Genomic DNA, 14194 nt, shown 5'->3' with positions numbered 1-14194 from the left:
CTCGATGATGAACGGGCAGAGCCTCGTCCCGATCTCAGGGGGGCAACCCCCGGTTCTTAAAATGCTTTATTTGTAAATGGGCGATGGCTGCTTTACATAGAAAAAAAAATCGTGTTAAAAGTACCTTGAAAAATCTTCAAGGCCAAGATAAACGGAAGGAGGAGGGGAAAAGTAACCAAAATGAACACTATAAAAAGAAACGGGGAAAAAGATGGGGAGAGGGAAAGATAGAGGGGGGAGCTGTGACAGGGCTGGACCCAACTGCCCCTCCTGGGTGCGGGTACGTTAGTCCAAGGGGACACGAAAGTCTGAGGACAGAGAGGGAAGGATCCCTGGCAGGGAGGGGGTTTTGCCACTACTGCATTTAGGGCAGGGGGCCCCTCAAGGGGCCACGCGGCGGCACCCCGGGGGGCCTCTGTGCAGGCCGGGGGGGCAGGGGGACTCTCTGATAGCCATACGGCGGGGGGCGAGGGGGACCGTTGTACCCGTGAGGAGGCATCAGCGGAGGAGGGCCGCGCATCCCGTGGTGCGGCATGGGGCCTGGGTGACCTGCGGGGACAGAGCACGGACGTTAACAACTCCGCGGGGAGAAGCGGAAACAGCCGACCCCACCCAAAGCCCACCCTCGGGTGCCAGCTCTACCGGGTACCCACGGTTTGGGCCAACCCCCTCCCTCGTTCCCCCTCTACCAGCAGGTCCCGGAGGAAGAGTCTCTGCTAGGACCCCGCCACGGCCGACAGGTCTGAGGAACCCTCTCTGTTGGCAAAGCCCCGTAGATATCGCGACGTGTGAGATGGGGAGAAAATCACCAGAGAGCGCAGAGCCCCACGTCGCGACGAACGCGAGGAAAGCCCCGGGAGACCCTGGCTCAGCAGCTCGCGGCTGCCAGGTCTTGCTCCAAGACACCTCTCCGCGGGGAGGCGGCGGCACCACCTCCTTCCCGTCCCCGTTAAGCTAGGAACGAGGGAGGGCGCGGGGCCGAAGCAAGCGCTGAACTCAATAAAGTGTGTACGATCGATAGAAAAGAACACATACCGCCTCTTGCAGGCACCCACTTACCCATGGGCGACCCGAAATGAGGTCCTCGGGGTGGCATACCCATGGGTGGGGGTCCAGGGTGTGGCATGCCAGGTGGGGGCCGTGGGGGAGGCTGGCCTCCGGAGCCCGGTGGTCCTGGGTGATGCTGGCCCATCCCGGGCGGCCCGTGGTGCACTTGCATGGGAGGCATTCCTGGGGGAATAACGAGTCAAGACGACGTTCGCAGCGAGGGCACGGCAGCTCCGGGCCCCCCGCAGCCCAGAGGGGCATTAAATCCAGCCGCGTGGTTACAACGGCAGGTCTGCAAAGGGGGGTTCTGCTACCAAAAGGGAGGTTAAAGAGGAGAAAGTGCAAAGCTCTCCGACGAGAGGCAACAGGAACAGGCCGCAGCGAAGGAAACGCTGCTTGGATGTAAGTGTTGGGGGGAGAAAGACGTGCCAGCAAGCGTGGTGCAGCCCTGGGGCAGGGCCTGGAGAGAAATCGCCACCCTTGGAGATTTTGGGCAAGCCCCTGAGCAACCGGACTTTGCAGCTTGCCCCGCTCCGGGCAGGAGTGGCCTGGGTCCCTCCAAATCTACTTTTTTCTATTATTCTCTTATTTCATCCCTTTAAAAAACCAAACAACCACAGATTCTTTTCTCCTCATCAGAAACTCAAGAGCCCGGCGCGGCTCCACAGGGCACGCGGTGTGGAAGCGCTCGGTCAGGCTTTCCTTTGCCGTGCGTAATTGGCTACTGTAAGGCCTGAAAAGCCAGCTGCTAATCGGGGACACGCAGCAGCCATCTGGTCACCCACACGGGCAGAGCCACGATCACACAAAGCACCCTAATCAGCCAGCGTCTCTGTGCAGGGGTCGTTTTAGAGCAGGCAGGGTTAAACAACAACAACAAAAAATTAAATTGCAAATTTCACTTAATTTTTGCACTTGAAACCAGAGTCTAGATGTGTATGCTGCTCATTCCTCAGTACTACAGGACTAAAAATGGAAGGAAATCAAAGAAACATTTTGTTCTCATGTCTTGAATTAGCTCCTGCCTGGCAGAGCCGCGGACTGTGCTAAGAAGGTTCACACTTAACGTATTAATTCACACTAGAGAAAAATGACGAAGACTTGGAGTCTCGATAACATCCTCCCAGCCAGAACAGCACTCGAGACCTTAAAACCCCGCGCCGCGACGGACCCTGCCTCCCCCTGTCCCGCACCCTCACGCCTCGAGGAAACTAACGCCTCGACCCGGCTGGATGCCTCCCAGAGGGGCACAACTTCCTAAATTACCAAAGTGCTTCACAAATCCCGCTGGGCCCCGCTCCAGGCTATTTCTTAACACATTTTAGAACATTCAGGAGAGAAACCCAGAAACCAGGCGCGACGCCGCTGACGTCGACGTACTCGCTCCTACGCAGACCCTCCCTTTTCTTCACCAGGCTGCCCTGTGCTGCAGAGAGCAACATTTCGGGGAAAGACGCAGTCCCCTACAGAGGACGGCGACAGTTTTCTCCCCATTTTACAGAAGGGGAACCTCAGGGAAAAGGAGGAGGGGGCGATTTACCCAAGCCCGCCCCCCAGAAGCAGAAGACAAGCGAGGTTCCCCGCGCCCGATGCTTACCCGGGTGGTGCATCCCGCCCGGAGGGAAGGGGTGCGGGTGAGGCGGGTGTCCCCCGCTGGGCGCAGCCCCGGAGGGGGGGCCGGGGGCCCCCGCGCCGGGCGGCATGGGCGGGGGCGGCATGGCAGGAGGCATGCCGGGAGGCATCGCCCCGGGAGGCGGCACCGGCGGGGGGAACGATCCTGGGGGCGGGAGGCCTGGGAAGAGAGACAGTGAGAATTCCGTTAAGTATAAAAACCAAACAAACCACAAGCAAAAAAAAAAAAAAACCACCCTCCCAGGCAATCGGGAAGGAGGCGAGAGCACAAACAGCCTCGGGAACCGTAAAAAAGCAGCAGACAGAAACCGGATCCTTCCACTTAGCCCCGGGACAGCGTAGGTCGAGCTGCCACGGCGAGGGCAGAGGAGTTCCTAAGGTCCTGCCCGTGATCCTGCGGCTCCGCTGAGGGTTTTGTGCCGACCGTCACCAAAGAGCACCCACGCGGCGCAGTGCCACTGCCCCGAGCCTCCCCCCGCGACGAGGCGCAGCTCCGCACGAGGCACGGCAGAATACAGCCGCCCCCGGGGCCGGCGGTGGACGGGCACAACAACCAACGCGGCACAGAGACAGGATTTACCCACCTGGAGGGGTGACGCCAGGTCCCAGGGAGGTGACAACAGGAGTCGGGACAGACGGAGGAGGAGGAGCATCGGCGAAGAGCTGATGGGGCCGATCCGCCTGCGAGAGCGGGTTCTGGGCTGCCAGGAGACGCTCGGCGGCCGAGCCGTGCCGCTCGCCTTTGGAATCTTTTTTGAAGGCGTAGGAAACGGTGATGGGCCTGTTGCAGAGGTACTGTCCGTTCATGGCCTCGATGGCAGCGTCCGAGGCGTCGAAGCTGGCGAAGTTGATGAAGGCGTAACCCTTCGAGTTGCCCGTGTCGGGGTCTCGCATGATCTTGGGCGTCTGCAGGATGACCCCGAAGGCGCTGAAGGTGTCGTACAACAGCTTCTCATCGATTTCGGGATCCAGGTTGCCGATGAAGATGTTGGCCCCCACGTCCAAGTTTTTGTTGTGGGCCGAGGCTTTGTTCACTCGGATCGGCTTCCCGTACAACTTGATCATGTTCATGATCTTAATGGCATAATCCGCGTCCTCCTCGCTGAGGAACTCCACAAACCCATAGCCTGCAACAAGTCCCCGAGCAGAGCTTTAGGAGGGGGCAGACCCACGGCCTCCCACAGCTCGTCCAGCCCCGCCTGATTTAAAACCAGAGAGCCCACAGCTCCCCTTAGGGGAAGGAAGATGATCTCCCCCCTCTCTTCCCGCAGTAATCTCTCTCTGACTGTCCCCGGCTAAAGTATTTTATTCAACGTGAAGCTTTTGAGAGAGAACGCTAAATATCTCACCTTGGTGCTGGCCTGTGACTCGATCCTTGGGCATGTGGGTATTGACCACCGGTCCCGCCTGGAGAAAGAGCTCCCAGAGCAGCGGCTCGCTGACCTTCTCATCCAACCCCCCGACGTAGACCGTCGCGTCTGCAGCGGAGGGGAGAAAGAAAAGCTGAGTTCGGCCCGTGAGCCCGGCAAGCTGGAAGTCTCGGCTGCGCCGGGACTTGACGGCTTGATGCTGAAATCGCTCACGTCAAAGACAGAAATCCCCTTTAAACTTTTAACCGTACCCCCTATAATTATGCCCCCAACCAGGGAGGCCCCCATAGCCCCCCCACTTTTCTCTAGGGAGACCAGAACCCCTCCATTCCAGCTCCTGTGTGCCCAGGAAGCCTTCTGTCCCCCCTTAACCCTCGCGAGGCCAGGACCCCCCGACTGACACCCCCACCCACACATCTCTGGGGAGCCTGGGACCTCTCTGTAGCCCCCTTAGCCTCCAGGTCACCCTGGGCCCCCCCACAGAGCACCCCATGTCTCCAGGGAGCCCACGTCCCTCCCCCCAAGCCCCTGAATATCTCCAGAGAGCCTGCCCCCCCCCCCAGCTCCACCATGTTCCCAGGGAGCCCAGGGTCCCTCGCAAAGCCCCCTCACGTCCCCAAAGAGCCCAGGGTCTCCTGCAGAACCCCCCCGACCCCCCAAGGTCCCCCACAAAGCCCCCCCACGTCCCCAAAGAGCCCAGGGTCTCCTGCAGAGCCCCCCCCACCCCCCAAGGTCCCCCACAAAGCCCCCCCACGTCCCCAGGGAGCCCAGGGTCCCCCGCAAAGCCCCCCCACGTCCCCAGGGTACCCCCACAGAGCCCCCTCACACCCCCAGGGAGCCCAGGGTCCCCCACAACGCCCCCACACGTCCCCAGGAAGCCCAGGGTCCCCCACAAAGTCCCCCCACGTCCCCAGGGTTCCCCGCAGAGCCCTCCCCCCGCCCCCACGGAGCCCAGTGTCCTCCAGGGAGCCCCCCCACGCCCCCAGGGAGCGCAGGCCCCCCCCGACCCCGCAGCCCCCCCGCGGCAGGCCCCGGCCCCGGCGCTCACCCTGGTTGCGCTCGGAGATGGGCCCCGCCGCCATCTTGCCCCGCCGCCCGCTCCCGCCCGCGCGGCGCCGCCGTCACGCAACGCCGCACGCGACGGCGCCTCGCGCCGTGACGTCAGCCGCAGGCGCGAATCCCGCCCCCTCGCGGCGACGGGCCCCGTCGGGCCGGAAGTGGCGTCGGCGGTTGAGCGCGGCGAAGGTGCGGCGGCCATCTTGAGTGTGGGCGGGCGGGGTGACCGGGCCGCCCTTGTGTCGCGATATCCCCTGCCGTGACAGGCGGCGACATCACCCTCACGGCCAGGAGCACTGCCCCAGCGGGGACCCCAGTGCTGGCGGCGATCCCAGTGCCGGGAGATCCCAGTGCGGGGGAATCCCAGTGCCAGGAGATCCCAGTGTGGAGGGATCCCAGTGTGGAGGGTTCCCAGTGCCGTGACAGGGGGGATCCCAGTGCTGAGAGACGCCAGTGCCGAGGGATCCCAGTGTGGAGGGATCCCGGTGCTGGGAGATCCCAGTGCCAAGGGATCCCGGTGCCGGGGGATCCCGGTGTGGAGGGATCCCAGTGCTGGTGGATCCCAGTGTGGAGAGATCCCAGTGCCGGGGGATCACGGTGCGGGGGGATCCCGGTGCTGGTGGATCCCAGTGTGGAGAGATCCCAGTGCCGGGGGATCACAGTGTGGAGGGATCCCGGTGCCGGGGGATCACAGTGTGGAGGGATCCCGGTGCTGGGAGATGCCAGTGCGGGGGGATCCCGGTGCCGGGGCATCCCAGTGCGGAGAGATCCCAGTGCCGGGGGATCCCAGTGTGGGGGGATCCCGGTGCTGGGAGATGCCAGTGTCGGGGGATCCCAGTCCTTGGAGGTCCCAGTGTGGAGGGATCCCAGTGCTGGGAGAACCCAGTGCCGTGGCGGGGGGGATCCCAGTGCCGGGGGATCCCAGTGTGGAGGGATCCCGGTGCTGGGAGATCCCAGTGCGGGGGGATCCCGGTGCTGGGAGATCCCAGTGCGGGGGGATCCCGGTGCCGGGGGATCCCAGTGTGGAGAGATCCCGGTGCCGGGGGATCCCAGTGCGGAGAGATCCCGGTGCCGGGGGATCCCAGTGTGGAGGGATCCCGGTGCTGGGAGATCCCAGTGCGGGGGGATCCCGGTGCCGGGGGATCCCGGTGCGGAGAGATCCCGGTGCCGGGGGATCCCGGTGTGGAGGGATCCCGGTGTGGAGGGATCCCGGTGCCGGGGGATCCCAGTGTGGAGGGATCCCGGTGCTGGGAGATCCCAGTGCGGGGGGATCCCGGTGCCGGGGGATCCCGGTGCGGAGAGATCCCGGTGCCGGGGGATCCCAGTGTGGAGGGATCCCGGTGCCGGGGGATCCCAGTGCGGGGGGATCCCGGTGCTGGGAGATCCCAGTGCGGAGAGATCCTGGTGCCAGGGGATCCCAGTGCGGGGGGATCCCGGTGCCGGGGGATCCCGGTGTGGGGGGATCCCGGTGCTGGGAGATGCCAGTGTCGGGGGATCCCAGTCCTTGGAGGTCCCAGTGTGGAGGGATCCCAGTGCTGGGAGAACCCAGTGCCGTGGCGGGGGGGATCCCAGTGCCGGGGGATCCCAGTGTGGAGGGATCCCAGTGCTGGGAGATCCCAGTGCGGGGGGATCCCGGTGCCGGGGGATCCCAGTGCTCGGGATCCCGGTGCCGGGGAATCCCCGTGTTTGCAGCCCTCGGCCTCGCGTGCCGGGGGGCCCCCTCCCGCGCCCCCCCCCCAGCTCCCCCCTCCCCGCCACGCGCCGCCGCCCGCACCCCTGCGCTGCAACGGCTCCGCCGCCCCGGCCTGGCGGCGAAGCAGCGGCCGAGGAACCCGCCGGCCTCCCCCGGCCCCCGAGCCCCCGCGGCGTCCCCCCCCCGGCCCGCCGAGACATCGCCGGGCACAGCCGGGGCGCTGCAGGAGCCAGGGTGCGGCCGTCCCCGGCCTCCTCCGCCTAAACCCCGACCGCGCTCCGGGCCCGGCCAAGCACGGGCGGTCCCGCACCGCCCGCCGGATGAAACCCCCCGGTAACGCCCCGCGGCGGGGCCGGGTCCTGCTGGCCCGGGCTGGATGGGGCCGCCCCGGCCCTGAGCTCCCCAAAGCCTCTCTGGAGGTAGCAAGAATTTAATGAAAAAAACCGGAGAAACCGCCACGCCCGGCGAGAGTCGGGGGCACCCAGGGGACCCCCCTGCTCCAGCCCAGCGCGGCACCCCAGGATCCGGCCCCGGAAAGCCCCGGCGAGGAACCGCTCGAAGGCACCGGCGGTTTGGGGGGGTCCCCCCAAAACCCACGCGGCTGGAGGGAGCCCCGGAGCCCCGCCGAGGGACGGGGCTGTCCCAGCAGCCGTGTGTCCCCCCGGCGGGGGGGGGTCCCGTCCCGGGGCCCCTCACCGCGAGGGTGCGAGGGGGGTGCCGGCGGCCTCGGTGCGGGGTCCCGCCGCCTGCCAGGCGCTGAGCCGGTCCTGCAGCAGCGTCAGCTCCTCGGCCAGGCCGGCCGGAGACGGGGCGAAGCGCCCGCGCTGCGGGGAGGGGAGACACGCGGGGTCGGGATGGACGGAGACGGGGCCGGGGTGGGGGGACACGGGGCCGGGGTGGGGGGACCCGGGTAGGACAGACGCAGCGGTCAGGACCGCCGCACCCAGACCCCCCGCACCAGCCCCAACCCGCGTCCCGAGCAGCAGGACACACCTGGGGAAGAGGAAACCCCCTCCGAATCCCCTCGGGTCTGCGCCCACCCGGGACCCCCGTCACGGTGCAGCCCTGCCGTGCCTCAGTTTCCCCTCACTTCACCGGGGAGACCCCATCGGGGAGACCCCCGGTGCCGGCGTTACCTGTGCCTCGGGCAGACCCCGCAGGTAGCAGCGCCGCCAGAGCCGGACGGAGGGTCCCGCGGCGCAGGGCAGCAGCAGCCCCGGGGGGGACGCGGGGGGCCGGTTGCCCCCCGGGCTGCCCCCCCGCTCGCCGAGGCTCTCCAGGGAGGGGGCCCAGCGGGATAGGCGCGGGGGGGGGCGGCCGCTCCTCCAGGGAAAGGGTTGGGGTGACAGCGTCCCCTTGGTCAGCACGAACACGTTCCCGGCCCCCGGCCCCGGCCAGGCGTCGGCGGGCTGGGAAACGGGGGAAAAAACAGGGATTAGGGGGAAAAAAGGGGGGGAAAAGCCAGTGAGAAGGGATAACCCCACACTTAGGGATGGGGCACGTTTTTGGGGGGCACATGGCACCAGGGAGGGATTTAACATGCAGAGCACCCCAAACTGAATGGGAGAGCGGGGAGGGGGGATCTCGTGCAGCACAACCCGGACGTCTGGGTCCCTTCCCGGCCGTGCAGCCCCCCCAAAGCCAAGCCCTGACTCACCCTGCCCGGCGTCTGGGGGTCTGCGGTGTCGGGGGGTCCCACGCTGCCAGCAGCACCCGCTGGGTTCCTGAATCGGGCCCGCTGCTGCCGGCTGTAGCGCAGCCCCCAGTCCCAGACGGCGGGCAGCCCGCAGGCAGCGCTGCCCACCCTGCCCGCCCGCGGCACGCCCGGAGGGGGGTCCCGCCAGCCGTTCACCGGTGTGTAGGTCTGGCTGCAGGGTCGGTGCTGCGGGGGGGAGAAAGGGTGAAACGGGAGATTTTAGGGGGGGTCAATGCCCAATTGCAGATGCGGATGGGGAAACTGAGGCACGGCCCTGTGGGATGGGAGAGGATTCATCTCTGTCCCCAAACCCGCTGCCTCTTGCTGGGAGGGGACCCAGGAGTGTCCCCCCTCGGCACCCCCAGCTCACCGGGCTGCTGCGGCCCCGCTGCCGCTGGCAGCTGAAGAGGAAGGTGCTGAAGTAAGGGGCGAAGCTGCTGTCGTGGAGGGCCAGGAGATACGCCTCGGTGAAGCCGAAGGCCGCCGGGAATTGCCGCACCAGCTGCCACGCGCAGTCCAGGAACAGCAGGAAAACGGGGGCCTGGGGGGGGGACGGGGACGCTCACGTCACCCACCGGTGAGGGGGCCGGGGTGGCGGGGACGCAGGGCGGCTCCCACCTCCTCCCGGGGGCTGTCGCGGCGGAGGAGCCCGAGTCGGCGGGGAAAGGGGTGCCCGGCTGCCACCCACTCCCGCTGCACCAGGCTCTGGAAGCCGGGCAGGGTGCGGGCGTGGGGGTCCCCCAGGAGCTGCACCAGCGAGGCCAGCAGGCAGTTCAGGTCCCGGTCCGATGGCTCTGGGGGGGACAAGGGGGTCAGGGGGTGTCCCCAACCTGTCACCCCCCCAGCCCGGTGCTCCCGCCGGCGCTACCTTGCAGGAGGACAGAGCAGCGTCTCCCCGCCAGCAGCGATGCCACCTCGACGGCTTTTCTCAAGCAGGTGCTAGGGGGGCAATAAGGGGGGTCAGGGCACCCCGAAATGCCACGGCCGCCTGCCTGGGGGTCTGCAGCCCACCCCGGGATGCTCACGCACCCACCGCAATGTCCCCATCGCCCTGCAGCCACCGGTCGGGCCGTGGGGGAGGACCATGGGGAGGGGTATTTTTAGGGTGGGGTTTTCCCCCACCACCCCGTACCCCAAAAAAAGCCCCCACCGCCACCCGCTCACCGGACGTGGTCCAGCCAGCGCGTCCCCTCCAGGGCTGAGAGCCACTTCTCCTCCGCCGCCGCGCCTGGCTCGCACGGGCAAAGGATGGGGGGGTCAGCGGAGGAGAAGGAGCCCCGTGGTTGGGGGGGGTCCCCACTGGATCCCCCGTCCCCGCTCACCGGGCAGGCAGAGCGCCCGCAGCTTGAGGTGGGCGAGCTGGATGTCGGCGAGGGTGGGCAGCTCGGCGGTGTCGGCCAGCACGCAGGGCCCGCGGCCCCTCAGCAGCAGAGCCTCCAGGCACCTGGAGGGGGGAGAGGGACCCCCGGGTGGGGCCGGGTTGGGGTAGCACCCCCAGACCCCCCCCCGGGACCCCCGGCGGGACTCACCTCACGTCCTCGCTGCCCGGCTCCGAGGCTGCGTGGAAGCCGGCGGCTCTCAGCAGGTCGCTGCCGCCCGGGTGGTGCCAGCACAGGCGCTGCGGGTGAGCCGGGGTGACACCCCCCCACATCACCCCCCCAGCCCTTTCCCCGCCCCCCCCCCGCCCCCCAGCACCCCGTCGCCCTCCCCGGGCACTCACAGGCACGCGGCGCTCCTCGAAGTGGGCGAAGGTCCGCTTGAGGTCGTGGTCCAGGAGCCCGCTGGGCACCCACAGGTACCGGGGGAGGCTGCGGGTGGGGGGGGGGCATGGGGCAGGTGCCCCCCCCCCCAGCACCCCCCAAATCCCGGGGTGCCATTTCGAGTGCCCAAACCGTGGGCAGAGGGGAGGATTTCCCCTCCCCCTCCACCGCTGCTCCCCAGGGTCACGCTGTGCACCCCCCCCGCCCAGTGTGGGGTGCTGGGGGCCCCTGGACCCCGGCGTCCGGCCGGGCCGTACCTGGGGGCCATGTCGAAGCGCTCGTTGACGGCGCTCACCCTCCAGCCCGCGGCTCCCAGGCGCTTCAGCTCCTTCTCCCAGTCGCGCAGGCTCTCGAAGAGCAGCGTGGCCGCCGAGCCTTCCTCCTCCTCCTCCTCTTCCTCCTCCTCATCCTCCGAAGGGGCTGCGGCAGGGCAGGACCAGCCATCGTGTCCCTCGCCGGTGTCCCCCAGCCACGCGGCCGCCTCCCGCGCCTGGGCGATGGCGTTGGCGACCTGGCAGAGAGGAGCCAAGACCGGGCATGAACCCCCCCAAAAATCCCCCCCTGAAGCGCCCCAGAGCCGGGTACGAAGCCTCCCCGCCCCCCCCATAACCGCTCACCCGAAACGCCTGCGGAGCCAACCCGTTCTCGTGGAAGTAGAAGCGGAGCAGGCGGAAATCCCGGCAGAAAACGGCCAGTTCCTCGGGGATGAACTTGAGGGTGGAGGCGGCCGTCAGCACCTTGGGCTTGGCGAAGCTGCTGGCTGCGGCGGGCGAGGGGGGGGAACCGTCAGCGCCGGCTGAGACCTGCCCAACTCATCACAGGGGGCTCGGGGTTGCCACCTCTTACCTGCCACCAGCTTGCGGATGCAGGGCAGCGCCACGTCGTACTCGCTGTGGAGGAAGGCACGGGAGCCGGGGGCCTGCGGCAGAGCGGGGAGAGCTGGAAGCCATCCCGGTGCTTGTCCCCCCCCCCCCGCCCCGGGAAGGGATAGTGGGGCCGGATCCGGGCCCCCGCTGCCTTCGCCCGGCTGGTGCTGAGCCCCGCGGCTGCCCCTCGTCCCCCACCGCGTCCTGCGGCGAGGAGTTCCCCCGGTTCTGCAGCCGACGAGCGAGGGTGGGGCTGGGACGGGGTCAGGATGTGGGCGGATGGGCCTGGGATGGGGCCGGGATGCCACTGGGATGGGGCGTAGGGGGTCAGGATGTGGTTGGGATGGAGCTGGGATGGGGTCAGGATGGGGCTGGGATGGGGCCGGGATGCCACTGGGATGGGGCGTAGGTGCAACCAGGATGGGGGGCAGGATGTGGTTGGGATGGAGCTGGGATGGGGCCGGGATGGAGCTGGGATGACACTGGGATGGGGTCAGGATGGGGCTGGGATGGGGCCGGGATGCAGCCGGGATGGGGGTCAGGGTGGGGTTGGAATGGGGTGGGGATGCAGTGGGATGGGGGTCGGGATGCAGCCAAGGTGGGGCCGGGATGGGGTGGGGACGCAGTGGGGTGGGGGTCAGGGTGCAGCCGGGATGGTGCTGGGATGCAGCTGCAATGGGATTAGGATGCAGCCGGGATGGGGTGGGGGTGCAGTGGGATGGGGGTCGGGATGCAGCCGGGATGGGGTGGGATAGGGTCAGGGAACAGCCGGGCCGGGGCCGGGCTGGGGTGGGGGTGCAGTGGGGTGGGCGGCCGGGCCAGGCCCGGGCCCGGGGGGGGCAGCGCGGCCCCCGGCCGGTCCCGCTCCCACCTGGGCGGGCAGGAAGGCGACGCGGCGGTTGGTGCAGAGCAGCGTCCCGGGGACGGAGCCGTCGCCCTCTCCGCAGCGCTGCCGGGCGCCCGCCGCCTCCTCCAGCACCAGCTCCCCTGCGGGGACGGGGCGCTGGGTCCGGGGGGGCCCCAGGAGCGCCCCGACCCGCCCCGGCGCCGCTCCCCCCCCGCCCCGGCGGCCCCCGGCATCCCGGCACCTGCCCTACCTGGGAGGCCGGGGAAGGCCGGGCGGCGGCCGCTCATGGCGGAGGGACTTTGGCCGGGCGGGCCCGCAGCGGCGGCGGGAGCCGGAGCGGAGCAACCCGGGAGCCCCGAGCGCCACCGCCCGCCCCGCAACGCCCGGCCCGGCCCCCGGCCCCGGCATCCCGCCCCCCGGAACGGGCATCCCGCCCCCCCGAACGGGCATCCCGCCCCCCCGGCCCCGGCATCCCGCCCCCCCGAACGGGCATCCCGCCCCCCGGAACGGGCATCCCGCCCCCCCGAACGGGCATCCCGCCCCCCCGGCCCCGGCATCCCCCCGCCCCGGCATCCCGCCCCCCGGCCCGGGCATCCCGCCCCCCCGAACGGGCATCCCCCCGCCCCGGCATCCCCCCGCCCCGGCCCCGGCATCCCCCCCCCCGGAATGGGCATCCCGGCCCCCCGGGGCGGAGCGGCGGCAGGCAGGCAGGAGGGCCCCCCCGAAAGCGGACGGGGGAGGTACGGCAGCGTGCACCCCAAAAAGGGATGGGCAGTGCTGGAGGGGATGTACAGCCCCCGGCACCCCAAAAGGGACGTAAAGCTTCAGGCACCTCATAAGGGATGCACAGTGCTGGGTGGGGGTGCACACAGCCCCAGGCACCCCAAAAGGGATGTATGGTGCAGCACGGGGTACGCACAGCCCCAGGCGCCCCAAAAGGGACGTATGGTGCAGCACGGGGTACGTACAGCCCCAGGCGCCCCAAAAGGGACGTATGGTGCAGCACGGGGTACGTACAGCCCCAGGCACCCCAGAAGGGATGTATGGTGCAGCACGGGGTACGTACAGCCCCAGGCACCCCAAAAGGGACGTATGGTGCAGCACGGGGTACGTACAGCCCCAGGCGCCCCAAAAGGGATGTATGGTGCAGCACGGGGTACGTACAGCCCCAGGCGCCCCAAAAGGGACGTATGGTGCAGCACGGGGTACGTACAGCCCCAGGCACCCCAAAAGTGTTGTATGGTGCAGCACGGGGTACGTACAGCCCCAGGCGCCCCAAAAGGGATGTATGGTGCAGCACGGGGTACGTACAGCCCCAGGCACCCCAAAAGTGTTGTATGGTGCAGCACGGGGTACGTACAGCCCCAGGCACCCCAAAAGGGATGCTTCGCCAGCCGAGGGTCGCGCAGCACTGGGCAGGGCAGGGGTCCACCCACACCCCCCGCCCGTCCCCACACCTTGCTGCCGGTGGCACGGGGCCCCGCGCGGCCCCCCGGGCTCTCCTGGGGACAGGGCCGGGCTGCTCGGCCGGGGAGGAACGAGCTGCTCCGTGACTCATCGCCGAAGCACGGCCTTCTCCTCCCAACCCCGGAAAAACCAGCGCGCCGCCGGCACCCGTGCCAAGCCGGCCTGGCTCCCGCTGGCCCCAACCCCGCCGAGGTGGCCAAGGGACCCGGGGCCCCTGACCCCGCTGCTGGCAGCAGGTGGATGGTGGCCCTGGGGCCCCCCCCACTGCCATGAAACCCCTGGGGACCCCAAAACCCAAACCTCCTCGGCTCAGCTCCTCCTGCCGGGGCAGCACCGGGGCAGCCGAGGCACCGGTGCCGGCACAAGGCGGGATAAACCCTGGCACAAACCCGGCTCAAGGGAAACCCAGCACCATCGGAGCACACGCTAAAAATCTTATTCGAGGTGTATTCGCCTGCAGATTTTTGGGGCAGCCCCTGCTTTGGTGGCTGCAGCTCGTGCACCCCAATTTTCCTCTTGCAGGAAAATCACCCGGCGGAGCATCCCGGGAGAGCTTGGCCGGGTCTTTGGCTCCGGCACCTGGCGGATAAGAGGAATTTCCTGCAGGGCTTTAACCCAGGGCTGCTCTCCAAGGCGAGGGCAGCGTCTGCGCCAGCTCGGGGTCAGCCCGGGCCACCCCGAGAACCGGAGGAAAATTGGCCGGCAGGGGCGAGCCGGCACCGACGTGGCGCTGGGCACGGTGCGGCCGCTCGCCGATGCT

General features: G+C 68.5%; 2 protein-coding genes across 3 annotated transcripts; both read right to left on the bottom strand.

The window, feature by feature from the left end:
* Positions 1 to 34: 34 nt before the first annotated feature.
* On the bottom strand, positions 35 to 5203 carry SF3B4 (splicing factor 3b subunit 4). 2 transcript variants are annotated; one of them, XM_075176375.1, is made up of 6 exons: positions 5098 to 5203; positions 4029 to 4157; positions 3264 to 3806; positions 2645 to 2839; positions 1036 to 1230; positions 35 to 549 (listed from the first exon to the last, which is right to left on the bottom strand). In XM_075176375.1, the coding sequence occupies exons 1-6, from the start codon at positions 5129 to 5131 to the stop codon at positions 365 to 367; spliced, it is 1281 nt and encodes a 426-aa protein (XP_075032476.1). In that variant the 5' UTR covers positions 5132 to 5203; the 3' UTR covers positions 35 to 364. The 2 variants fall into 2 exon arrangements, with proteins under 2 accessions (XP_075032476.1, XP_075032477.1); XM_075176376.1 differs by having other exon boundaries at positions 1060 to 1230.
* A 2172-nt stretch (positions 5204 to 7375) lies between these two features.
* On the bottom strand, positions 7376 to 12375 carry MTMR11 (myotubularin related protein 11). Its single transcript, XM_075175943.1, has 15 exons — positions 12334 to 12375; positions 11992 to 12213; positions 11101 to 11173; positions 10872 to 11014; positions 10512 to 10765; positions 10215 to 10302; positions 10024 to 10112; positions 9817 to 9938; positions 9659 to 9722; positions 9363 to 9433; positions 9113 to 9288; positions 8865 to 9035; positions 8456 to 8680; positions 7935 to 8207; positions 7376 to 7622 (listed from the first exon to the last, which is right to left on the bottom strand). The coding sequence occupies exons 1-15, from the start codon at positions 12373 to 12375 to the stop codon at positions 7491 to 7493; spliced, it is 2145 nt and encodes a 714-aa protein (XP_075032044.1). The 3' UTR covers positions 7376 to 7490.
* Between the last annotated feature and the right edge of the window lie 1819 nt (positions 12376 to 14194).

The sequence above is a fragment of the Calonectris borealis genome, chromosome 29 (genome assembly GCF_964195595.1).
Source record: "Calonectris borealis chromosome 29, bCalBor7.hap1.2, whole genome shotgun sequence".
Lineage (NCBI taxonomy): Eukaryota > Metazoa > Chordata > Aves > Procellariiformes > Procellariidae > Calonectris > Calonectris borealis.
This window is presented reverse-complemented; position numbering and strand designations above follow the sequence as displayed.